Source organism: Brettanomyces bruxellensis, chromosome 4, assembly GCF_011074885.1.
Source record: "Brettanomyces bruxellensis chromosome 4, complete sequence".
NCBI classification, from domain to species: domain Eukaryota; kingdom Fungi; phylum Ascomycota; class Pichiomycetes; order Pichiales; family Pichiaceae; genus Brettanomyces; species Brettanomyces bruxellensis.
The window spans coordinates 671,451-696,502 of record NC_054685.1 but is presented as its reverse complement, the minus strand read 5'-3'; the positions used below and the strand labels follow the sequence as shown (position 1 = coordinate 696,502).

The window sequence follows — 25,052 nt, the reverse complement described above, 5'->3', positions numbered from 1 at the left end:
GATTATTTGGTTCGGAAAACAATCCCACCCCGCTGCAGATCCCGCGCTAATCATTTGCGGCACGAATTTGTCATCATCGGACTGCGGGCCATTCGTATTCTTTCTTGCTGAAATTCCAAAAGTTTCCATATGTCAGCTGCGACACTTCAAAATATTAAAATATCATCGCATCCTTCTTCACTTTCCTATTTTTAAACGCTTTTATTTTTGTGCCCCAAGTCCGTCAAATCAGTGACAAACATAATTTAAAGTAAGCATTGCACTTTACGCTCGAAAATGGTCTCAGGAATTACAAACCTCACATCACTTCATGTCTCAAACCTTAAAGCTTCTGTGAAGTTTTATAAAGACGCATTTGGATTCAAAGAGCTTTCACATGTGAAAACAGCTAAGTATGAATCATCTTTCATTGGTTTGGACACTTCTAAGCATCCTGGATATGGAAAACCGATTTCCCAAAGAAGTGGCGTTGTTGAATTAAGACAAGATTCTACTTCTGTGAAAATATACAACGGAAACACCGAGCCCTACAGAGGATTCGGACATCTTTGTGTTTCTGTCTCGAATATTGTTGCAGCTCAGAAGCATTTATTGGCTGCTGGTGTAACATTCAAGAAGAGATTGGAGGATGGTAGACAAAAAGACATTGCTTTTGTCCAGGATCCGGATACATACTGGATTGAGTTGATCGAGAACAAACTCGACAAGAAAGATGGCGTTTATGACATTGAATCAAACAGATTGAATCATACTATGATCAGGGTTAGGGATCCACAGAAAAGTCTTGCCTTTTACCAAGGAGTTCTTGGAATGAAGTTGTTCAAGAAGAAGGATTTCCCTAATGCCAAGTTCACTTTGTACTTCTTGGGTTATGACAGCGACCCTAACTATGTTGAAGATAGTGATGACGTTGTCTACAGAGCTAGAAGAGAGTCTATTCTTGAGCTTACCCACAATTGGGGAACCGAGTCTGATGATAAATTCTCATACTACGTTTTTGGCAAGGATCAGGGTATTGTTGGTTTTGACCATTTCGTCGTTTCAATTCCGGATGCTGAGAAGTTTTCAAAGGAACTTGGTGACAGTTCTAGTGTTGTTTCTAAGTACAATGAAAATCCAGATGCTAAAAACGCAGTTGTGCTTCAGGACCCAGATGGATACAAAGTCTACGTTCAATCTCAGTGAGTGTTGAGAAAGTTGACAAATTTAAATTAGGATCAAAATTAAATACGATTTGTGAAACGTTACTCCTTACCCTCTGCTGGAGTGAACTTTAGACACACTGAATTCACACAATGTCTTTCATTGGTAGGTGTTTGGAAGCCTTCTCCTTTAAAAATATGGCCCAAGTGGCCGCCGCATGAACTACATGTGATCTCTGTTCTTTCCATTCCATGGCTTTTATCCGTATGTGTGCTTATAGCTCCTGGAATCCCTTCATAAAAGGCTGGCCAGCCACATCCGGATTGAAATTTTGCTTTTGACTTGTATAATGGTTGTCCACAGCCCACACAACGATAAATTCCACTCTCAAAGAAATTGTTGTATTTCCCTAGTCCTGGCTTTTCTGTAGCCTTCTCTCGTAGCACAGCAAATTGAACTGGATCTAGGATTGCTCTCCACTCCGATTCCGATTTATTTTTTTGTGAGCCATCTTTCGTCGACATTCTGAAATTATTCCAACCTGCTTTGCACTGTTTTCCTTTCGTAAGAACTCTTAATCCGTTTCTGAACATATAAGTCGCTTTTGTTTATTTGTTTGTTTTGCCCACAAAACAAAAGTGATCAAAGAGTGGAAGAGTAGCGCTATCAGCAAGATTCAACTTATCAACGCATTCCCATATCTTGATAATGTACGGATGTAAAGCAAGTTTTTTCTTATGACAAATCACCTATAGCAACCTAAGGCAAAAATCAATCGATCAACAACATTACTGTTCATGATTCTTGTGAGTGCGATTTATAATTCATTAAAAACGATCATGGACAGAAAATAGGATGAATCCAAAAAAACAGCAAAGCTACCTCTTTCTAGAGAGAAAGTAAGTAACATCAAAAAGGTAAAAAAACAACGACCAGGGTGAGGATTGAACTCACGCTCTTGCGATTAACAGTCGCACGCCTTAACCAGCTTGGCCACCCAGTCATTTTCAAAAAATAAAATTTTTATTTCATTTATAAGAATCAAATATTTTTGAGGTGTCGAATTTATATTTTTGAATAATTTAAGATACATGCTCATGGTTTGAACACTTTGTCAGAGTATATAAATCCCGTGTGACATTTGTATGTGCTTAATTGCTCACATACCTTTGTGCCGTAGCACTACCAAGCGCGCAGATGCCCAAGGTTATGAACAAGATTGGCCATATAGTTCGGATATAGAAAAGACTTCTGTTGCATAGAATGACCCCCATAACAAAATAGGGTCCTTACGAACACGTTTGTAATCCAGCGAGAACCCGAAGGTTACTCTTGGTTTCAGCTGAAGGTTCACTTCAAGATGGATTTCCTTATATGAATATGTATTGCAAATTACACAATAAAGTCGTCGTCCCTTCTAAGAGACACATAGTATATAAGGAAAAAGTAGTACATACATATAAGAGATATTTTTCCGCAGAAGTGGAATAGGTCATTCTCAGCCGAAAGTAGATTAGGGAGAAATTTATTTCACAGGAAAAATTCCCCCGCGAATTATTTCTTATATCTGTCCGAACATTAATTTGATTCACATATTATAAATCAAATACCAGTTGAAACTTTATGCGTTATTAACATATAAAACATTATTATAACTCATTGGTTCCGGCAATATGTTGGGGAATCAGCAGAAATTTTACTATGCACCATCATAATTCATAATTCTCTTTCTCAGAATTAAATCCTATTTTATTCCCCTTTTTATTTTAACTCTGCTTTAACTCTTTTAATATAACTAGTTTCTTCTACAAGGGGGGGGGAGGAGATCCGATATCCTATTTCGCAATATCTAATTTGACTTCATCTGATGGTGACTGAGCAAAGAAAGCACGTTCATTTTCTTTTATGATGACACATTCACGATTGTTAAAATGTTAAAGGCATTTACATCATCACATACACCACTTGGTAAACTTATATCTACCCATTTTAGATAACAGACCTCACCACTGTCTGAAACTCCCCGACTGCTAGATTCTTATTAATCTATTAAAGAAGATTTTTGATAGTTAAGGCCTGGGTATAGTTTATAAGGTTCCTTTCATCTCCGACATATACGTAATATCACAGAAGAAAACAAATCTACTTCTTTTTCTTTGCAACCGTACAATTAAAGTAACTGGTTATATTGCAGAATAGACTTTTTGGTCTTGCTTATTTATAGGTAAACTTATATAAATGAAGAAACTGAAGCAAAATTAAAAGAAATACCAATGCAAGGAAATCATAAAAGACTTAATTGTCAGGAAATAATTTATAATACCAGTTTCTTACGCAATAACTGCAATTTACTCTATCTTTCATACATATTCAAATCATTATCATCTAAAAATAAGCTCGGATCTCGAAGCAAATGATAATAGTATATCATAAACAAATGCCAAGTTTTAGTGCCTTTATATGTCCCACAGATTATAAAGAATTGAGAGCAAATTGCAATGTTCAGTACCCCTGTTAGTTAACGGAGAAATCTTTCGAAAAAAGGACAACTCAGATTATTTGTAGATTGGAATGCATACCCCCACTCCATCCACCACTACAAGCAAAGCTTATCTGATCTGATCTGAATATTCAAAGTTTCCACTCATTGGACGAATAATTTCATTTACAATAATAACTAGATTTAACACTATAAAGAGCTATTTATAGTCTAATTATTGAACAAAATCATTATAATTCATCTTAATTCGTTTAATTTGACTTCTCAACTTTTTCATTCCAATCTTCGAGTTCAATGCTCTCAGTAGTGTTCTGATCATCCCTCTCATTCGATTTCTTCTCATAATCTTCATCAAGCAAAATATCACGCAGCTTCTTTTTTGTCACCACTTTAGCTTGATTCAAAGTGGCTTTTCCAACACTTATCATTGGACCCAACATCTGCATATTATATGCAAAATAAAGAATGGAAGCTCCTATGACCAATAACATTACTAAAGCTGGGTTACGAAGAATGGCGGTAATTTCGTTCCATCCTAAAGCAACAACGAGAACATACATCCACCATGGAATATGCGTCTGCCCAGCTATGACAGATCTCTTGGCATCAACATAAATTGCGTCCGTTTCTCTTCTAAGACGTCTCGAAATATTGCTCTGCTGACGAGCTGATAATAAATGACCAAAAAAGTGCAGAGGAATATCACCATCGTAGTCCTCATCATCTTCGTCATCTTCATCATCCTTATGAGAAATGTCAACATCAGGAATAATTTCTTGTCCCTCCTCAAGAATAGCAGTGCTAAGCACGGGAAGAAGTGATACAGCATCAGTTCGAGCTTTAGTAAACCTGCTGTCTACCTGAGCAACACTTCTCCACAACGTTGGCGTACCATCACTATCATACTTGAAGGCATCTTCAAACTTATTGCGCAATATTCTTGATACTGTTTCTTCAGTGATGAAATCATGTATGATATCTTTAAATTTAAGCCACAATGCCTTCTCAATCTGGGCTCCGGTATCTTTGTTTGTATTTTCATCCAATCCCAACAAAAAGTCAAACTTCGAATCTGATTCCTTTCCTTTAACAATATACTTCTTCACCAACTTATCCTCTAATTCATGGAAATATGCTAAAATTTTATCCCAGCTGTCGGTAGATGGGTTTGACAAAATTATGATAACTTTTTCTTTAAATCTCAACTGAAATTTCTTAGTTATTTTCGATACAAGACGTTCTCTTTCTTTCATTTTAAGCTCCAATCCGGATTTATGCAATATCACTTTGAAGTCTTCCAGTTGCTTAGAAAAAGTCACGCCATTGGACATTTTGTAAATAGATATGACACGGGTAAAGGCTTCCACGCATTTGCTATTTGAAGAATCCAATATTTCACCGAAGTGTACATCACCATCTTTTGATGATTTGCGCTTCAACTTTAAAGCATTTTGTTCGAAATCCGCAATCAAGGCCTTGGAAACAGCATCAAGTCGCTCACTCTGAACTTCAAAAAGTTTAGCATCTATTTTATCTTCGAGCTTTTTTTTACGCTCCTCAAAAACAGAATTTTGATAACGAGAGGCCTGCTCATCATATGCACTCAAAGCATCAGAACGAACGGATTTCATCTTCTCGGCAATATCCTCATCTGATTTAATGTTCTCAAAATTAATTTGATTAAAAACGTCATAGAACTCCTTGTAAACTTCAGCTGAAATTTCATCACAACGGAACCGTGCAACAAGAATTTGTTGAGTCGGTAAATCCAAATCCTTGTTAAGTTCAATTTGTTCCCATATCTGTCTGGAATAGACGGCCCACGCGTCTATTGGAATTCCCCGATGATATTTTGGTTTAAATAAACTATCTTCTGAAGAAAATCTATCACCTAGTTGCCTAATGTTTTTAGCAAATTCTTCAGATTGGAAATGTTTATGAGCAATACTAAAGAAATCCAAATCAAAATAAGACTGAATTTCCTCATTCTCACATCCTTCCGGCTTTGTCATTTCTTGCCATATGTGATTCAAGTCTGACCTCAAGCTGTCAGCAAGATTTGACAAAGGCGTGACACCTGTGAAATCACGAATAACAAATAATAATAGACACTTCTGTTTGCTGGAATGGAATAAGCTGAGATTGACCTCCATGACTGTTTTGAGTAACTCCATATTTGCACCTTGGTAAAGACCCACTTGATGTTCCCAGATATTTATAATAAGCACTTCAGTCGACGCTAGAGCAAATAATGCCGATTTTCTTTCAAAATCCTTATCATCAGCCTTCTCTCTTCCATCCACACCTTCAACATCAAGCACAAATATGTGCTTACTATTATCTTGCCGCTTTTCCGGCAAACTTTCACTCGCTATATAATTTGCGTGCGAAAACCAGATACCTTTTGTGGTCTGCTGTCTTTTTTTCTCATCCATAACATCAAACTTTGTGCCAAACAATCCGTTCAATAGTGTAGACTTTCCTGTAGATTGGGAACCGAACACAGACACAATATGATAGTTGAGACCACTAGAGTCTGTTTGATCTGTAAATCGATTTATGTATGTTAACAATTTGTCATTAAAGTTCTTGTTTTCATCTATGAGCTGAAGCGAAAATGCAGAGTCACTTGCTTGAGTCTCGGCTGACATTTTTGAAGGTTCTGGTTTGGTCAATCGCTCATTTAATTGATCAATAGTACTTGCAACATGCTGATTTGATGCTGGGCTGCTATTTACAGCAGCATCTGAAGTCACACTCATTATTTCAACACTGTTGCTTGCAAATTTAGATAATTATACGAGCTGATAAGATCGATCTGGTTGTGTGTCTTCGTGAAGTTTATGTTAAAGTTTGATCAATACAAAAATGTTGGAATCGAAAATTGTAGAATTCCTCGGGAGAGGTTAGGAATGATAGCTGTTGATGAGATGGGAAAAATTTCGGAAGACATTTTTTGTGTTGGTTTCTTACCTATTTGAGCGAATTGGCGCTAGAGCTTTCTTAGGGATTTAAATTAATGGGAATGCAAATTAACGGAATGTTCACACACTTTATAAAAAACTCAAACCAATCAATAAATAACCCAGAAACACAAAGTCATGCCATGCGTGGCACATCAAAATATTTGTGATTCAGTTACCAGATGAAACTAGATGATCTTCCTACGGAAATACTAGATTTGGTATTTCTTTACATAAATTCAAAGGATTATCTCAACTTTCTTCTGATAAGCAGTAGAATTTACAACAAATGCCAGAAAAATATATTTAAATTTCTTTCAGTCAGGTTGTACTACCCAACCGGATTAACGTCTGGATTTAAATGTTACAAACAGTTAAGAGCAACAGAACAGCTACTTGAACAGTTACATAAAAAACAAATTCTTGCAGAATCTATAAGATCCATTGAAATCAGAAACGATAATAAACTATTTACAAAACCGAATGAAGGGCCTTATTTCCATTTTAAAAGATATGATAGACTAAGTATGGCCATTATCGATGAACTTCCTTTGCTTTGCGGTGTACGGATGCTATATTGTGAAATATCAAAAGGACAACTGCTTGATTTACTTGTTCAAGGGTTTCATAACAACCTCAAGACACTTATAATCAATATTACTAGTTGCACAATTCTGGATTCACTTGAAAATAGTGTTATTGCAAAAACGAGACACAAACTAAAGTTTTTGAAAATAATCTATACCGGTTCAAAACCGTTAAACTTTAGGCCGATTAAAATCAGATATATTCGTCGTGCAATTGGGCAATTAAGAGATGAAAATGGTGAGGGATGGTTTTCAGAAAATAGCATTAATGAAACTCTTATAGAACACATAAAGCAGGAGAGGAAAGGTACATTAAAAAAGCTTCTTTGTCGGGAAGAGGCAAAAATCAAGTGCTTAGGCCAAAAACTTGCTCAGATTGTTGCATCAAGTTCTAAGACCTTATTCACAATCGAAGTGGTTGGCATGGATGCAAGTATAATATTTCAGCATCCAGACACTAATAATTATATGGAAAATCTCCGTATTATAAGATTATGTGAGAGAAGTATTCAGAAGCTTAATCTGTGGCTAAGAGATCTTGAATTGCTAAATTTTAATAGACGCCCAACATTGAAACCGGATAGTGGCAAAGAAGAGTGCCTTCCACCAGTAGTGGTAATATTCAGTGATATTTTTCAGCATTATCCCAGTTTAGACCCATCAGATAAGAGATATATCTGTTTGTTAAAGTGCTTTAGTCGATCACAGGGTCACTGGATTTCATTAGATGGAGCTGCGAAGGATTTTTGGAGAAGATATTACTACTTTTAAAATTCTCTGGCACACTCACGTGCTTAAAACAATTTAAGGCATTTTCACTATAGATTTGCACAAAACAGTGATTCAATCTTAATTTTCTGTATTTATTCGAGCATGTAACTAGCTCTATATATAACATTCTTGATAACACCTAGTTTGATAGCAACAGGGCTTAATAGTTATAACTGGGCAACTCGCGGGATTCACTTTGGTCGAGCTCTTTTTTTTTTTTTGGAATCTGCGATTTTTTTCCTTCTGCTATAAACACGCCACAAGTGAAAAGTGCATTGACGAACGTTTATTATCTTACAATTGATATAATTGCTTATCTGACCGAGTCTAATCAGTAATCAGCTTGTATATTTGTGAAGCTTTGAATTCAAATTCAAACGAAATTCTAGATTATCAAATCCAGAACCACATACGTGTCAAAATGCCAAAAAGCTCATCTGTTCAACTCCGTTTAAAGAAATCACTTGCCAGATTTAAGAGCAGGTAAGTATGGAACAAGAATAACCTGAATAATTACAACAGTCACATTTACTAATGAATTTTATATCTTAGAATTGAGGATGGTTCCTATTATGAAGCTCAACAAACGATACGTGCCATAACGAATCGATATGTTTACGCTAAAAATTATGATGCTGCAACAGAATTATTGTATCAGAGCTCAATGATCTTAACAGAGTATAAGAAATATGACGAGGCATCAGATTTATTCCTTTACCTTTTAGAAGTGTTCACAATGGAAGGGAAGCAAGGTCAAGAATTTGAAAGAGACGATTTGATCAAAATTGAGGACTTCTTGAATGCGTTACCAGATTCTGACTCCAATATCTCTAACTTGGCCAACGAAACATTTAAGTTCGCTCGCAAACAATGCCAGAATGAGGTGGGATTTCCTAGATTGAACAAATTGGTCGGTGAAAAGCTTTACTATAGTGGAGATGCAAAGACGATCGAGCAGAGTCAGAAGTTTCTTGTCTTCAGTGATGATTTGTCAGATGTTAGACTTCTAGCGGCTCTATATTACGACACATACAAGAATTCGGGAAATCTCAATAATTTCGGTACATATTTGGCACAAATTGCTACGCCCTATCTTGCTGTGAGACATGCATCTTTTGCAAAGGAGGGACTTACCATTTTGATTAAGAAACTTGCTGTTGATATCGCCAAGAATGTTGAATTTACTCCCGTGAACGAGTGGTCGATTTTGGAGCCACACACAGAAAACAACTCAGAAGAACTTGATAACAACTGCAAGCTAGTGAACTTTTTGCAGCTGCTGGTGGAAACATGCGAACATGGGAGCTCAGGCAATAATGAGAATTTTAAAGGATTATTCACGAGATACAGACCTATTTTATTGCAATTTGAAGGACTTATAGACACGATCAACGCAATTGGCCAGCTTTACTTTAATGTGACTGTTGAACAAAAGCAGAATGACTTCCTTCGCAGTATGATGGGAAATCTTTTAGGGGGAACACCTGCAAATTAAGAAAAAAAGGAGACCGTGCTTTTCTACCGATAATGTCCACGATATACAAATAGGGTAAATAAAAGTATATGTACATATATAACCGCGTATATATACTTACATATATGCTATGCCTTCATTAATCATCAATCAGTAATCATCCTTTAGAGGTTCGGCATCGAGAATTTTGCTAGAATGCTTGTCAAGCTTGGTCTCTGCACAATTTTTGGCAATTTTCGAAAAGTTCAATGCCTCCAAAAGTTCCGGCCTTTTGGCTCTGATCAATTCATGCTTTGCCTCGTCGTAAGTGCACCACTTACGTTGCCTTTTCTTGCACTCAGGCCACACTTGACTGAGTTCCAGAACCTGCATTTCGTAAAAGTGAAACTCGGAACGGGGAATTTTGTCTCCATCAACTGTTAAATCAACACCTTTAAAGGTCTTATTTACAGCCTTTGACTTCATAAATCTGTGATCCTCTACAGTCGGTAACCTCTTGATGATTTGACCTGTCACTCCGGCCTCTTCCCAAGTTTCTCTGCGTGCTGTTTTACGAAAATCGTTCTTCTCATCATACTCGATGCCTCCTTTCGGAAATATCCACTTGTCCTTGTGCTTTGACGATGAAACCATCAACACCTTTTCAAATGTTTGGTTAAAAACAAGGCAACCGGCCACCAGACGTGCATATGTCTTCTTGTTGTAAACCTGAGTCGATCGTCCTTCTCTAGATTTTGTGGTCTTCAGGAAGCTTCCAGGATTGTCTCTTTTTGACTCTTCATCGCATATATCGGGATCAACAAAATACTTTCGATCCAGTTTCTCAAGGTCTACATTCAAATCTGCAATGTCCGGAAGCATTTCTATGTGATGATATTAGAATAAACGATACCTCCTATAAAATTTGTTTTATCAACAGAAACTTACCGCCTCTGTTAATTATCTAATCTTGTAACTAGATGTCAGCTGATTCCGAAAGCTAATCAACGAAAAGTCCAATCCCTCTTCAATTGGTTGATACAGAATATGTATATTAGAGCAAGCTATCGATGGGGCATTATGAAACTTTGGCTTGGCCAACACTTTATAAAAGTCATTGCGGCACATTCTTAAATTCAGAGAGCCGCAGAAAAACACATGTCCTTGCAGTACATCCGTACATATGATTACCGCAGACCAGACGGTCTTCAAATATAGTCGATCGACATGCACAACAGAGAATGTGTCACAATCAACATTATAAATTTCCACTTGGAGGTGCGAGGTGTGAATAACGCGGCTCAACCCAAAACTGTGACGGCGAAAACCTGATGACAGAAAAGCATTTCAAAATTGATACTAGCATATTTACATGTACAAAACGATTAAACGTCCGTAACATTTACAAAAGTAAGTTAGAATTATAGTTTATAACGGTGTTAACAAGTAGATACTATACTGTAGCAAAAAAAAGCAAGTGAGGAGTCAATGGCATCCTAACGTATCATATTGCTTAGTCCCGCTCTAACATGACCTGTATTGAAAACCTTCAAACAAAAAACATGAGCAAAGAGAAGAAACTGTTGCAAGGGAAATTAACGCAAACGTCTGGCCTCTCTCTCGGACTCCATCAAGCACAAAATGTCGTTTTCTCTGACTGGTCCCTTGACGTTTCTGACAATAGTTCTGGAAGTATCGTCCAAGAACTCAACTCTAACTTGAGTGACACCACCTCTAGAACCGGTTCTTCCAAGAACCTTGATAACCTTTGCAAGTGTGACAGGAGTTTTGGTATCCTATAAGAGAAGGTGAATAACGTTAGTAATGCTGCAGATATGGCAAAAATTGGTATACGGCTTCAAATTTAGATCGGTTTGCTTGTCTCTGACTTCAGGTTAAAATATTGATCACAATATTCAACAATATACGTGAGCACATCTTATATTAAACTCATCCTGCCTGTTTGTCTTTTCCTGCAAAACAACTCGCAAACTTGATTAATGTACTTCTTAGTGATTTTCTACTCGAAAATATCCAGCTTTGAGCCACACAAAGTCTCTTCACCGCTCAAATTTAGATTGAAATAGCTGTTGAACATGAACCCATATTATGATCTGTATTCTCATCTTAGACTTTTGTTGATGCTGCTCCACGTGTAATTGAAATGTGAGATGATTTGTCAGGACCTAAAAACCCAAAGCCATCTATCGTAGAAGATGAAACATACCATTTTGAATATTTAGATTATCTATGTATTGCCAATATGTGGTTATAGAACAAAAATGTGATATTGAAGTGGTTTTTAGAAAGGTTGTACAAGAAGTTCAACTTGAAGCTCTACCTTTTTTTTTTTGTTCGCTTCGTCGAGAGAAAAAATTTTTCCAGGTGAAAAATTCAGGGGGGAAAAAAGTATTGGTGGGCTGAAGAAAAGCAAGACTTCAACTTATGTGTAGGGATGGCTGGGAGGAAAAATTTAAAAGAAGATTTTAGGTGCACGCTGGATTAGCACGTCGATAGACGCGACAGGAGCTTTCGGTAGTGTCTTTCGGGACGTAAGAGAAGCGAAGATCATTGATTATTTTGCGGGGTGATAAAAAAGAAAATGAAGAACAAAATAAATAAAAAAGCGGGATGCTGCTTGGAAGTAAATGACAACTTTCGAATCATATATAAATGGTCACGTAAATCCCGAGAACCCGAATGGGCATGCATTATTTTCGATCTGCAAATATATACAAAGTTTAGTATTACTGTTGGATAAGCACCAAAATATCTTATCAGACAGGCAGAATACTTGACATTTGACTTTGAAAACAGACCCCATCATATAAGTACTATAGTAAATAGACACTACGGAAATCGCAAGAATTGAGTATAAACTCACAAATTTAACATCAATTGAAAGAAACAATGAGCATATTTGGAAAAAAGCTTGTTGTTTTTGGCGGAAACGGATTTCTCGGAAGAAGAATCTGTGAGGCTGGAGTGAAAAGGGGCATGCAGGTTTTATCAGTTTCAACAAGTGGGAAAATGCCGGATACTGCTACGGAATCCGATAGGGAATGGATGAAGGAGGTTAGTTGGAATCACGGAGATGTTTTTAGACCTGAAAGCTACACTGATTTAATTAAAGATGCCTTTGGAGTTGCACATTCAATTGGAATTCTCCTGGAGAACCAAAACTACAAAAAAGTGGTTCGTTCAACTGGTGATATGTTCGGACTCATTGAGAGCTTTTTTGCACAGCCAGATGGAAATCCTATGAAGCGCAGTCCACCGAAATCTTCGCAATTGAAGAATAAAAAAGATAAGAAAACCAAAACTGCACAGAAACAGGCATTAAACGAGCAAGAGGACGAAATACAGGAGGATGAAGAACCAATTATGGATATGACGTACGACAGAATGAATAAGCAAAGTGCACTTGTGCTTGCACAAACATTGGTGGAGTGTAATAAGCAAAAACCTGCATTCATATACATTTCTGCAGATAGAGGATTCCCTGGAGTGCCATCGGGATATATTGAGTCGAAAAGACAGGCTGAATATGAGCTTTATCAGTTGCAACCTGCAATTAGGCCAGTCTTGATGCGGCCTGGGTTCATGTACGATGAAAAATCCGCCAATAATGGTATGTTTAGGAACACTTTAAAGGATGCTTTATCGGTTGGAAGCACTGTAAATAGAACATTATTCAGAAATGCATTGGACGGGTTGGTGAGACCACCAATATCGACGCAAACAGTCGCAAAATGGGCCGTCGAAAAAGCTCTCGATGAAAAATTCCACGGACCGGTACTTATGGATCAGATGCTACACATTAAACTTGAAAACGGAGGACAGAAAAGTGGGAATAACATATCTAAGGACAGCAAGAAGGAGACTAGAACGAAGAAGAACAACTAATGAAAAGTGAAAACTTGGAAGGACAATCTTCCGCCTTGGAAAATGCCTAATCACGTTAATTTGACACCGGCAGATGGAAGTGGAAATAGGAATGAAATGGAAATAAAGATGAAATGGAAATAAATAAATAAAGAATCTTTATTAGCGAGAAGACTTTATATTTTATGACCTATTTAATATTCGGTATTGATTTCGACCAAAAATGTATCAAGTTTGCGGATTACATGGGGAATAATGGACAATTATAAACTTTGGAAGTCAATCATGAAGCTTACTAGGTGAGATGAGATTGCCCCCGTCTCCATTGCGCGGCGAAAAAAAAGCAAATAGATGCGAGGAAATAAAGTTTATATTGCTGGATAAAGGGTAATAAAGGATATAAGATTGACCCAGGCTTCCTCTCGGCCTTTTACAGCATCCCATTATTTTTTTGACTTTTTTGGCATTTTCTACTTTTGAAATTAGTCAGACCGATAAAATAAAATAAATATTCTGTACAGCCTATAGGGTCTATACCTATCTCTTTCAAGCATATATAAGCTACTGTTTCTTACCCGTATTTTAATTGACTATCGTATTTACTAGAATAAGGCATTAAACCGTTTCTCTACATTCATTCATTCATTGCTAACTCATAAAGTTCATCATTTCATAGAGCACCCCAGGATTTACGATTTTCTGCAATATAAACAAACATGGGCGGCCACAAAAACGCTTTCAAAGACATTGAGAGTACACCTCTCTTACAAAATTCATCAAGTGAAACTCAAGGGAGGAATCGAAATTTGCCAATATTCAAGCAGCGATTTTACACAGTTTCTGATCAATCTTCATCGAAAGCAAATCTGTCGACATCGGAGCTTTTAAGAGGAAGAGGTTTGGAGAATTCATGTACATTAAAACATTCCATGACAGAAGTGAACACCGGGGAGACGTCAAGACGGCAATCTTTTAGTGTAAACAGACCGGTAAGCTCCAAACCGGCATATGGTCATCGACTCAGCATCTTTGTCGACCCGTCGATCGATGCGGAAGCGCTTAACGTGCGGGTTGACTCTTTACGGTCCAGGAGACCATTTGGGTTGATAGGAAGAGCCCACAGACTTATTGACTGGGAAAAATACAGTGTAAGTGAGGATAAGATTAAGAGATTGGCTGAAAAGAGTAAGCACCCAAAAGGTGTTAGGAAATTTTACGATGAGCAGAATGAGTTGATATCAGAATATGAGGATGTGGACAGGCTTTTGGACACGGGAGTTCATTACGAGATGATTCAGAATTACGATGAGAATACTTCTTCCGGAACATCCGAAGACGAGACTTCTGACGAGGAAACAGATGGAATAAATACTCCTTCAAAAGTGTCGCAGCAAAAAAAGAGTGGTGAAAATATCGAGGATGTGTCTGGAACAGTGATAACTGCGGAGGATCCAGCTTTTGAACCAAATCCTTCATCCAAGCCTTCGGCACCAAAGAAAACACCAAATTCAGGATCAGGATCAGGATCAGGATCAGGATCAGGATCAGGATCAGGATCAGGATCAGGATCAGGCTCTTCAAGTCTACATAGACATGTTTCAGAGGGTGCTGTTCCAGGTAATATCGATGCAAGGGGTAAAAAGGTGCTAGGCGAAGAGCAGGATGGTGATAAGAAGGTGAAGACAGCAATTTATGTCAACTTTGTGGTCAATATCCTTCTTTTACTTGCCAAGATAGTTGTTGTATACGCTTCTAAGTCCATGTCTATTATTGCATCTTTAGTCGACTCTGTTTTGGACTTTATGTCGACGCTTATCATCTTTTTTGCAAACAAATACGCAGCCATAAAGTCTGCCCGTTTCCCTATTGGTCGAAAGAGATTGGAGCCAATCGGGGTGCTTGTTTTCTCGATTGTGATTATCATCTCGTTTCTTCAGGTGATGATTTTGTCTATAGAGCGTCTTTTTGGTTCCAGTCACAGCTTGGTCACATTAACTCTTCCTTCGATAACTATCATGGTGTCGACTATTCTGGCTAAAGTCGTCTGCTATCTATGGTGCTCATCTATCAAAAATTCATCAGTTGAAGCTTTGACACAAGATGCGAAAACGGATGTTATCTTCAACACATTTTCGCTTCTATTCCCTCTTGCCGAGTGGTTTTTCAAAATATGGTGGATTGATGCATTAGGTGCCTGCTGCCTCTGTATGTATGTGATGGGACAATGGTCAATGATAATGTTTGAGCACATAGATCATCTCTCTGGCTCTCATGCCTCTAAAGAGGAGTATTCACAAATTCTTTACCTGATTTTCAGATTCAGTGATAAAATTTCTGCGGTGAAGAACTATCGGATGTATCATCAGGGTGATCTTGTTAACGTTGAAGTTGATATTGTTATCTCGGACCACCACTTAGGATTAAGGGATTGCCATGATTTAGGAGAGTCGCTTCAGTACGCAATAGAGACAATTCCGTATGTTGAAAGATGCTTTGTCCATTTAGATTATAAAGTGAGGAACTACAATGGTCACTTGCAAAGCTGAGCGGGGCAACTTTCTTTTGCCGTAGACATTTGCCGTGTTCTTATTTGTATTAAATTTAATAGTTTATTTCATGTGGTTTTATTATGAGTGGGATCAACAAAGTTTTGCAGTATGCGTTTACGAGTGACAGGCTAGATGTTAAAAAAGCTTGGCAACGCTTTTTTGATAATATCAGTGGATGAAAAAATAATGTCGCATCAACGGCAGACATAAGTGTAGACGAACATATCTGCATTCCACAAAACAATTGTTTACTTAGGTAATGTACTATAATATAGATAGAACCGAAAAATCCGGAGGATACCAGCAGGATTGAGGATATAATTAGAAAAGAAAATGTGAAAATGAGATTTGATGACGTAATTTTAATCAACAGTGGAATTTAGAAGTGAGTAGAACAATGTCTTAAGGTAATAAAAAAGGGGCTCCAGAATATTGGGTTCTGCATTTGTATAACGGGAAGAGGGTAAGCATTTTGAAGCAAGACATTGAAAAGCAAAAGTTAAAACACGAAAGCGAAATTAAATGAAATGCCATATTTAGTTTCGCAGGTAAACAAATCATAACTGGCGGTATAGCTCATAACACAAGCAAAATAATAAAGCCACAGGTATATGTTTATTAAGATCGGGCGAAATAAAGCGAAGAAGAACTTTTAATTATGGGAAGACAATTAATTTTCGCATTGCTTCGTGTTATGACGTAGAATATAAAAGTTGCGGAAAATCAGAAAGATAGCGAGCGCAGTTAATCAGATATTTTGAGTGTATTAAAATAGATAACAGGATTGGAAGAAATTGCAGATAAAGAGAAACGCGTTCAAGTAAACACAAAAACAATCAAAGTACATGAAAATAAGAAAGAGGTTGGGGAGGATATACCGAAGGGATGAAGAAAAGAAGAAAAAAAAGGCTTGGCAATGGACAATGAAAAATTAAACAATTGGAAAATGTACATGTAAAGGAAGAAGAAAAGAAGTAAGCGGTTTTTAGAACGGGGTGGACCAAACAAAAGGAAGATTTTCGAAAAAAATAATTGTTTATATTTGGTTACTGTTTGAGATCCAGAGGCTGACAATACAACTGCGCCAGAGAAGTTGGCCCGAGAAGAAATAATAATACACGCAGTAAAATTTTTTCAAAAAAGAAGAAGGGAAGATAATAGGATGGAAGGAGGAGGAAAAATTCAAAGGAGAGGTTAGTAAGAAAATTAGACTTCAAGTATAAATACAAAAAAAAAAGTACGCAAGTGAAAGGATAATGAGTGAAGCAGAGACTGAGAACATAACATCACGAAAATGAAGACAAAGTCAAAAAAAGAAGATTATCAGAATATGGATAAAGAGAGGTGGATAAAAGAGATAAAAGATTTGTCACATGAAACACAGAACAGAAAAGAAAAAAGAAAGACAGAGTGTGTGATAGTAGCATAGTTTCCAAAAAAAAAAAAGCATTTCGTATGTGTAGTTATTTTACTTGTGTGTAAATATTTTTGTAAGTAAGTATATGACATGGAAGACGAAAAATTAAAGAAAGCATCAATGGGTGCAAACAAAAGCGAGAAGTAAGAAGTGATCCGTGATTTGGTTGATGCCGGGACAAAACAATTGTAAAACCAGTTATGATGTATGCATAAAACTCCTAACAATAGGACTGGGCGCTAAAAGGAAGAAATTTGAAAATTACCTACCAGTCAGAGAACGAACGTATCAGGCAGACAATGGAAGCAGGAAGAATAAAAGTTAAGAAAACACTCAAGTCTCATAAAACAAAACAGCATGGATTGACAAAGGAGCAGAATGCAAATGAGGATGCATTTGCCGAAAAAACATGCAAACAAGTATTGTGTTCGCAAATTGTTGATCCGCTTCTATTCCTAAAGGGCTGAATGAGAGTTCAAAGGCTCACCCGCGCAGAACGTACTAAAAAAATAAAAATACAAAATCGAGAAATAAATGAAAATTTTAACGCTGCAAAAAATAGAAGTAAGCATTATGATGATGTTGTAGTATATAGATGAAGCAGGAGCCGGGTGCGCCTTTTTGGTTGTGTTGATGAAACATGGTCGCCTGTAGATTTATCGTAGTTTACGTTTCTCGTTTGCTTTCAGACAGCCTGAAGCTTGTAAAGTGTTCATCCCGCAACATATACAGTCCATACACAGCCGACATGCACTTCTCTCGACTAATATTCGCATCTTTAGTGTGGACAGCCTTTGTTTATGGTGCTGACACAACGACCACAGCAGCAGTTGGAGATACAACAGATACAGCTGCAAATGCAGCAACCACTGTAAATACTGCAGCAACTACTACAGATACAACTGCTGCAACTACAACAAACACAAATGCTGCAACTACTACAAATACAAATGCAGCAACTACTACAGATACAAATGCTGCAACTGCTGGAACTACTGCAGCAACTACAACTGATACAACTGCTGTAAACACTGCAGCAACTACACCAGCAACTACTACAGCAGCAACTACTACAGCAGCAACTACTACACCAGCCACTACAACTACCACACCAGCCACCACTACAACCCCTGCTGCAGCTGCTACCACTCCTGTGGCTACAACTGCCGCAGATACTGTAACTCCAGCAGCAACAACCGATACGGCAACTGCTCTAACAACCGGTACAGACACTTCTGATGACACAAGCACGGATACAGGCACTTCAACATCGGCCTCAGTTTCCCCAACATGGGTTTGGGTGACAACAACTGTAAACGGAGTGGCTACCACACCTTCCATCATGTTTTCGCAGAAATTTGAGACATTCTACAGCACTATAGCATCTCCATCGTCTGGTGTGATTGGCTTGGGAACCATCAAGGGAAGTGTTGGTGCTTTGAGATCATACAAGACCGTTACCATCTCTGTTAAGGCTGGAACTGACGACTGATCGCTGCTTTCGCCATACTTTTCTTCTTCTTTTTTGTCTCTATCATCCTTCCTGGAACTTCATCAGCTCTTATTTTTTATAGGGCTCGGCCCCTTTTCGTCTCACAGGCTTCCATTTTCCATCACAAGCTTCCATTTTTTCCCACTACAAGCTCCCATTTTTTGTCATCGCAAGTTTACTTTTTCAAGAACAGTACATTCTGATTACTTGACATGGAAAATCATACTCAAACATTGCCGGGTGCATTCATTAACGGATTGTACCTACTGCTCGGCTCTATAGAACAACATATACTCTTCTTTTGCTGCGCAATGATCTAGTGCAACACTTTTTCAGCATTAAAGAGAAAATTAATATATATTTGCATTAACTATATCTCCTGTAGACAGCTTTCCAAATACCTATGGGAAATCCTGTGTCTAAAACGTGCTTATTTGTTTTATTATTTCTGCTGATACTCATTCTGACATTAGTGAAGGCTATTCAGCACTTAAATCACGAGAACACTAGTTTTCTTATACGGATCTACCCCACAGCTTTCATCTATCTTCCGATCAATATTTATCTACTTTTTATTTTCCACAATTTTTTTTTACCCGTGTCTATGATTCACATTTCACAGCCTATCCTAAACAGTGTTCATTTGCTGAACGAGACAACCACAAATTCAGCAAGACACAAAGCTTTCTAGAAACATGATACCTCAGCAAAGAAGACAAAAAAGTACCATAAAGGAGAGTTTTCAGCTTTTGAGGCTTTTTAAAGAAGTGCCAAATGCCAAAAATACGGTGAGAGATCAGTTGGCTAATGAAAGGTCATTTTTAGCCTTTGCAAGAGCATCACTCACACTTCTTGTCAGTGCCATATCAATCACACAGGTGTACAAAAAGATCATCATCAAAGACCAGGTTACGAAACTCTTAGACCAGATTCGGGATACAAATCAATCATCATCCTGGATGAAAGCTAATCTGGCTTTAAATAACATTTATTCTACAATAGTTCGACCTCTTACATTCTTTGCCACAACTGCCTCCCTCGTTATCACCCTAGTGGGATTCTTCAGATACATCTTGAATCTTAATTTGCTACTAAACGATAAACAATTCAGTCCTTTCACTGTATCGGCATTCGTTGTTATCGCTATATGTGCTGTTGTAAGTATTTCCAATTACAGGTAAAAAGATAAGAAAAAAAAAAGTTACGAGATCTCAGTACTAACCACAACCTTCCGTACACCACATTGACTTTAGATTTGTATTCTAGTTCTGTACATTTCCATTAGATTCTACATTCTTTCTACATAAGGATGCAAATGCCATGCCAAGAAAACTTCTACACTTAATTGCAAAGCTGATGAAAACTTTTTAATTACAAAATGAGCACATCCACTAGTATCAGAAAAAGAGCAAAAACCAAAACTGGCCAAAGGATCGAAAGAACAATTGTCAACATTGTGGAACACATATCGCCGATTAAGGGACCAGAAAATGAAACAAGAGATCATCTTTCTAACGAGAGGACATTGTTGGCATATATAAGGACTGGTGGAAGTTTTATGGCGATGGGAATAACAATAATTTTATTAGGCCGATTTTCTGTAACGGAATCGATTTCCAAGCTTGGAAATCTTCAAAATTTGGACGATGGTGAGATTATCGACAAGCTTAAACACGATGAAATGGTGGTGGATAAGTACTGTAAGCCATCGGGCATAGTTGTTGCCGTATCCGGTATTATAACCATCATTTGTGGTGCCATACGATACACGATTAATTTCAAGTTGCTTGATCATAGAAGAAATGTGTTTATGAGTGGATCATTGTTCTCCTCGATTATATTTTGTACATTATTGGTGGTAACAGTGCTTACGTTCATTTTAATGAGTGAGCTTTAGACATTAGACATTTGGACATTTACTAATACAGATATCTGGAAGAGAGATATTTTCCGAGGAGGATCACAGAAAAAAAGAATAATGAAATCCCAGCTGAGCATAATGCTTGCTATGGTACTTTCGACAACGATATACGTTCAATTCATGCATCTTTGCATGATATAAGCCGTAAGTTGGCACTGTGGTGGCTATCTGGAATGTTAGCTAAAACGAGCAAGTGGCGCTCGATGATGGAGAAATCCACACTTTATCGCGAATAACAGAGAGAAAAAAATAAAAAAATGTGATTAGATAAAAAAAAAAGCATTCCGTTGTATCGGACGAGAGATAAGGTCGGAACCGAAACAACAAGGTTTAAGATCCGTACTTTTTTTCTTCTGTTCACATAAATCTGGTCATTATCGACAAACCTGTGCCGCTTTCAGGGATAAACAGCTACTCTATTAATAGATTCCAAACTACTCTTGCGCCAAATAATTGCTATTAGGGCATTCAGGCAAGGATATCAATTTTTCACAGTTACAGTGGCACCACGATACAAACACAATTACATTAAAAGTAAAGAAATGTCAAGAAGAGCATCAACAGTTTTAGCTCCGGTAAGGCCAAGTATCAAAAAGCCAAATACATTTTACAATTATGGAGCGCTTTTTCTAGAGAACAAAGGCACAATTGCAAGAGATCATTTAGCATCAGAAAGAACATTTCTTGCATGGTTGAGGACCTCCATTAGTCTTGCATCAATTGGTGTTGGTTTGACCCAATTGCTTAAACTTGGTGAAGATAGTTCCAATTCTCCAAATATAATATGTGTGGGAAAAGCTATGGGTCTTTGTTTCATTGCTCTTGCTGCAGTTACCTTGGCAATTGGCGGATTCCGATACTTTACTGTTCAACACATGCTAACCCAGAACAAATTTCCGGCTAGTGTAGGTGGGATTTGTGTAGTTTCGTTATTTGCAGCAGTTTTAAGTATTGCAACTTTTGCCATGGTGCTAAGGCTCTGATCCCTTTTAATGTCTATCTTTTCTAATTAATCATTGTATAAATATGACTTAATTGCATTGCATGATCTCTGGGCTTTTACAAAATAAGTAGTTTATGTATAAGTGGTGGACCTGGCGAGATTCGGCATTATGCCTTTTCCAGTTAATATATTACAGCCTTTGTTACAACGTTAAAGCCACCCTTGAGAAATCACGTGATCACATGAAGGGTTATAAAAGACCTACTATTATGCTGGCCGCGAATCTAACAATTCTAACTCAGCCCGCGCGGTGTGTGGCTTTAACCAGCAAGAGCTGCTATTTGACCCTATTAATTTTTTTTTTGTCCAAGGTTCGCATTCAAAATTTTTTCAATGAAAACTTCCCCCTCACCTTCAAAAAAAGCACAGGCCAAATTTACTTGACGTTTGTGCGAGTACAACCTTTTGTTGTTTAAAGTGAAAACTATAACACCATAACTGAAAACTAAACCAATAAGACAATATGGTATGTATGAACAAGGTTACATGGCGTCTAATAGCAGTTGAAGCGGAGCTTGTGTGTGGTTCGGGATATGGTGAAACTAATTTCAAGCATTGGAAGGCGACGTGTGGAAAGATTGATTAAAGCAAACTTGACAGTAAAGAACAGAAAAATGTTTATTGGCAGTTGGAGTAGTAGAATAAGGAGGAACAGAGAGATATACTCATTGAAAACATCCATGTTGAATTAAAAAAACACAGGTGTATTACCTTTTGGAAACAGATAATATTATAATGTTGAAGGAAAGCATTCAAGGCAAAGAGGATATAGCGTTAAACAGGTGTAATGATAAATATTGGATTGATTCAAATGTTAAGACACAACTAATGGCGAATGAGGTTTCCTCGATTAGGATATGGCGCACATTGCAAATTGTGGAAACATACATGGGCGATTCTGCTTTAGACGATGTTAAATTTTAATGTTACGACCAAGTTTGAAGGAAAAAGTACTAACACGTAATTCTTTATTACAGGGTAAAGTTCACGGATCTTTAGCAAGAGCTGGTAAGGTTAAGTCTCAGACTCCAAAGGTTGAGAAGACTGAAAAGCCAAAGAAGCCTAAGGGAAGAGCATACAAGAGACTTCTATACACCAGAAGATTTGTCAATGTTGCAGCTACTCCAAATGGAAAGAGAAAGATGAACTCTAATGCTGCTTAAGCAAATTCTTTTTGTTTGTCGTGGATAAAGAGATTAATAAGAGAGGGTTATAACTTTTCTGGGATGTTTCATTCGGTGGACGTTCTATATAATTATACACACTGTTAGCGAGCCATAATAAACATGAGTACTTGCTTTTGAGAATGATGTAGAGTAGTGATGGGACAAGATATGTTTTTAGAGTTGCGTCAAGTGAATTTGAGAAGTGAATAGGAGTTTCTATTATGAACAGACATTATTTATATGAATAAGGGAAGTAAAGATTTGATGAATAGGCCAGCATTTGATGGGGAATTTGATAAATAAGTAAGCATTTAATAAATAAGCAAGTATCTGGTGAATAAGCAAGCATTCAATTGACAAACACGCATTTGATGGATAAGAAAGCCTTCGATAAATAAGTGGATTTCTTGATGAACTATCTAATAATTAGATCACCGTCTCTAATGAACGTCTCTATAACGAGTAAACTAAGCCTTTCTATAACGAAATTGCATTTCCATGATTAGGGGGTTGCTTACCACCTTCTTCTGATCTGCATCTACAAAAAGCCAAGCAGCTGCAGAATGTAATCCAACAAGATGCCAAGCCAAATGACATGTCCGGTTTTGATGTTATCACGGAAATAAAAGCCGCAGCTAGCAGGATTGTCCAAATTGACTTTTCGGATCATGTTGAAAAGCCTAAATCCGGCAATAAACGTACCAGTGTAGAAGCCAGGCCCCATTCCGGCCATTAAACCGGCAAGAGTGAGGCATGACATCTGGGCAACTGCCAAACCAACAAAAACAGGTTTGGAATGCTTTCCCCAAGCTAAGGCTGTAGATTTGATTCCAACCTTCACATCGTACTTCTTATCCTGGTGTCCATAAACCGTGTCGTAGTGCATGCACCAGAAAAAGCCACTCAAGTAGAGCGGGATCATCACAGACCAATTCCAGACCCCCATTGCCGGAAATCCAAGCAATGCACCCCAATTAAAGCATGCTGCAAGCATTGCCTGAGGATAATACGTGAACCGCTTAAAAAGAGGATACGTTGCCACAAAAAAAAGAGACGAGGCTCCTAACAAAAAGCAGTCTGCCGGCAATTGAAGCAAAACAAGTAACCCAACCATGCATTGAGCACCTAAAAACGCCACTGCCTGCTTCACATTAACGCGGCCAGAAGTAATAGGTCTTTCGATTGTTCTGGCCACCTTGTTGTCTAGATCTCTGTCCCATATATCATTGATTGTACACCCTGCACCTCTCATGACAAACGCACCTACAGAAAAAACACCAAGCATCCATGCTGTTGAAAGAAACGGCGCGGATGTCATGTATCCGGCCATAGTAATGGCCCACATACACGGGCTTAACAAGAGCCACGTTCCGGCAGGTTTTTCGATCCTCATTAACTCCATGTAGGGGATCCATTTTTCTGGAAACTTCTTCAAGACACCAAGGCCATCCAATCTCTCTTGTTTGGCGGTTTCGATCTCCTTTTCGGTAAATTTGGAACGACCCGGCCTGGCTTTTGGCAACACGGTATCTCCTCTTTGCTTTGGAGTTGTTGAAAATGCCCTTTTCTTGTTAAGAGAGTATAACATAGTGGGATGATGAAAACTTTTCACAACTTGATGCCGCACTATAAACATTAGGTCAGCCTGTCTACACACAGATGGTCTGGTTAAAGACTTCCAGAAGAATCTGGAAGTCAATGTGGGAATCATGATGAAAGAATGAACCGGAAAAGAGAGAAAGGATTAAAAGGACAGGAGGTAAGGGGCGTAGAAAAGAGTGAAGATGGAAACCCTCAGATAATTAAAAAAGAAAGGAAAGGGATTCTTGTTCTTATTTATATGCGCCTAACTTAGAAGAAGGGGAGAAAAGGGATCAAAATGATCAAGGGGCATCGCAGGAAAAGAACGGGTCAAGATCCAGCATAAAAATACCAATTATGCGCATAAATAATTACTGGCGCATATAAACGTAAACTGCCTCGGCTGGACATTCCTGATTCGGCGGAATCGGGTTCCGGCTCTAGTGAAGCCCCGCGTTGTTATCGGGTGGTCGCGGGAGTCGCATTGTGCGGTGCGGAACTCTTACTGTTACCTGTTTTAGCACCAAAACTCGGCTACGCCCAATTAACTGCTGGAGTTGACACATTTTGAAAAAAAAAAAAAAAAAAAATTCTGATCCGCTTACACGCTTATCAAAGACA

General features: G+C 37.9%; 14 protein-coding genes and 1 non-coding gene across 15 annotated transcripts; 9 read left to right on the top strand and 6 right to left on the bottom strand.

Moving 5' to 3' along the window:
- Positions 1–276: 276 nt before the first annotated feature.
- On the top strand, positions 277–1,185 carry BRETT_001854 (uncharacterized protein; the record flags this gene model as incomplete). The annotated part of the gene is made up of 1 exon (XM_041280394.1): positions 277–1,185. One exon carries the CDS (start codon positions 277–279, stop codon positions 1,183–1,185), a length of 909 nt encoding a protein of 302 aa, XP_041135277.1.
- A 59-nt stretch (positions 1,186–1,244) lies between these two features.
- On the bottom strand, positions 1,245–1,667 carry MSRB5 (Peptide methionine sulfoxide reductase B5; the record flags this gene model as incomplete). Its single annotated transcript, XM_041280393.1, has 1 exon — positions 1,245–1,667. The coding sequence occupies one exon, from the start codon at positions 1,665–1,667 to the stop codon at positions 1,245–1,247; it is 423 nt and encodes a 140-aa protein (XP_041135276.1).
- Positions 1,668–2,072: 405 nt separating this feature from the next.
- Positions 2,073–2,146, bottom strand: BRETT_001852. Its single transcript has one exon. It is a non-coding gene; the product is annotated as a tRNA-Asn (tRNA).
- A 1,748-nt stretch (positions 2,147–3,894) lies between these two features.
- Positions 3,895–6,405, bottom strand: BRETT_001851 (uncharacterized protein; the record flags this gene model as incomplete). The annotated part of the gene is made up of 1 exon (XM_041280392.1): positions 3,895–6,405. The coding sequence occupies one exon, from the start codon at positions 6,403–6,405 to the stop codon at positions 3,895–3,897; it is 2,511 nt and encodes an 836-aa protein (XP_041135275.1).
- A 383-nt stretch (positions 6,406–6,788) lies between these two features.
- On the top strand, positions 6,789–7,964 carry BRETT_001850 (uncharacterized protein; the record flags this gene model as incomplete). Its single annotated transcript, XM_041280391.1, has 1 exon — positions 6,789–7,964. One exon carries the CDS (start codon positions 6,789–6,791, stop codon positions 7,962–7,964), a length of 1,176 nt encoding a protein of 391 aa, XP_041135274.1.
- A 421-nt stretch (positions 7,965–8,385) lies between these two features.
- Positions 8,386–9,459, top strand: BRETT_001849 (uncharacterized protein; the record flags this gene model as incomplete). Its single annotated transcript, XM_041280390.1, has 2 exons — positions 8,386–8,447; positions 8,517–9,459. 2 exons carry the CDS (start codon positions 8,386–8,388, stop codon positions 9,457–9,459), a joined length of 1,005 nt encoding a protein of 334 aa, XP_041135273.1.
- Positions 9,460–9,588: 129 nt separating this feature from the next.
- BRETT_001848 (uncharacterized protein) lies at positions 9,589–10,299 on the bottom strand (the record flags this gene model as incomplete). Its single annotated transcript, XM_041280389.1, has 1 exon — positions 9,589–10,299. The coding sequence occupies one exon, from the start codon at positions 10,297–10,299 to the stop codon at positions 9,589–9,591; it is 711 nt and encodes a 236-aa protein (XP_041135272.1).
- A 713-nt stretch (positions 10,300–11,012) lies between these two features.
- Positions 11,013–11,647, bottom strand: RPS28A (40S ribosomal protein S28; the record flags this gene model as incomplete). The annotated part of the gene is made up of 2 exons (XM_041280388.1): positions 11,013–11,213; positions 11,645–11,647. The coding sequence occupies 2 exons, from the start codon at positions 11,645–11,647 to the stop codon at positions 11,013–11,015; spliced, it is 204 nt and encodes a 67-aa protein (XP_041135271.1).
- A 680-nt stretch (positions 11,648–12,327) lies between these two features.
- On the top strand, positions 12,328–13,323 carry BRETT_001846 (uncharacterized protein; the record flags this gene model as incomplete). Its single annotated transcript, XM_041280387.1, has 1 exon — positions 12,328–13,323. One exon carries the CDS (start codon positions 12,328–12,330, stop codon positions 13,321–13,323), a length of 996 nt encoding a protein of 331 aa, XP_041135270.1.
- Positions 13,324–14,018: 695 nt separating this feature from the next.
- BRETT_001845 (uncharacterized protein) lies at positions 14,019–15,848 on the top strand (the record flags this gene model as incomplete). Its single annotated transcript, XM_041280386.1, has 1 exon — positions 14,019–15,848. One exon carries the CDS (start codon positions 14,019–14,021, stop codon positions 15,846–15,848), a length of 1,830 nt encoding a protein of 609 aa, XP_041135269.1.
- A 2,168-nt stretch (positions 15,849–18,016) lies between these two features.
- On the top strand, positions 18,017–18,760 carry BRETT_001844 (uncharacterized protein; the record flags this gene model as incomplete). Its single annotated transcript, XM_041280385.1, has 1 exon — positions 18,017–18,760. One exon carries the CDS (start codon positions 18,017–18,019, stop codon positions 18,758–18,760), a length of 744 nt encoding a protein of 247 aa, XP_041135268.1.
- A 1,378-nt stretch (positions 18,761–20,138) lies between these two features.
- Positions 20,139–20,657, top strand: BRETT_001843 (uncharacterized protein; the record flags this gene model as incomplete). Its single annotated transcript, XM_041280384.1, has 1 exon — positions 20,139–20,657. The coding sequence occupies one exon, from the start codon at positions 20,139–20,141 to the stop codon at positions 20,655–20,657; it is 519 nt and encodes a 172-aa protein (XP_041135267.1).
- Positions 20,658–21,223: 566 nt separating this feature from the next.
- Positions 21,224–21,664, top strand: BRETT_001842 (uncharacterized protein; the record flags this gene model as incomplete). The annotated part of the gene is made up of 1 exon (XM_041280383.1): positions 21,224–21,664. The coding sequence occupies one exon, from the start codon at positions 21,224–21,226 to the stop codon at positions 21,662–21,664; it is 441 nt and encodes a 146-aa protein (XP_041135266.1).
- Positions 21,665–22,419: 755 nt separating this feature from the next.
- On the top strand, positions 22,420–22,847 carry BRETT_001841 (uncharacterized protein; the record flags this gene model as incomplete). Its single annotated transcript, XM_041280382.1, has 2 exons — positions 22,420–22,596; positions 22,662–22,847. 2 exons carry the CDS (start codon positions 22,420–22,422, stop codon positions 22,845–22,847), a joined length of 363 nt encoding a protein of 120 aa, XP_041135265.1.
- Positions 22,848–23,388: 541 nt separating this feature from the next.
- Positions 23,389–24,561, bottom strand: COQ2 (Para-hydroxybenzoate--polyprenyltransferase, mitochondrial precursor (PHB:polyprenyltransferase); the record flags this gene model as incomplete). The annotated part of the gene is made up of 1 exon (XM_041280381.1): positions 23,389–24,561. The coding sequence occupies one exon, from the start codon at positions 24,559–24,561 to the stop codon at positions 23,389–23,391; it is 1,173 nt and encodes a 390-aa protein (XP_041135264.1).
- Positions 24,562–25,052: the final 491 nt, after the last annotated feature.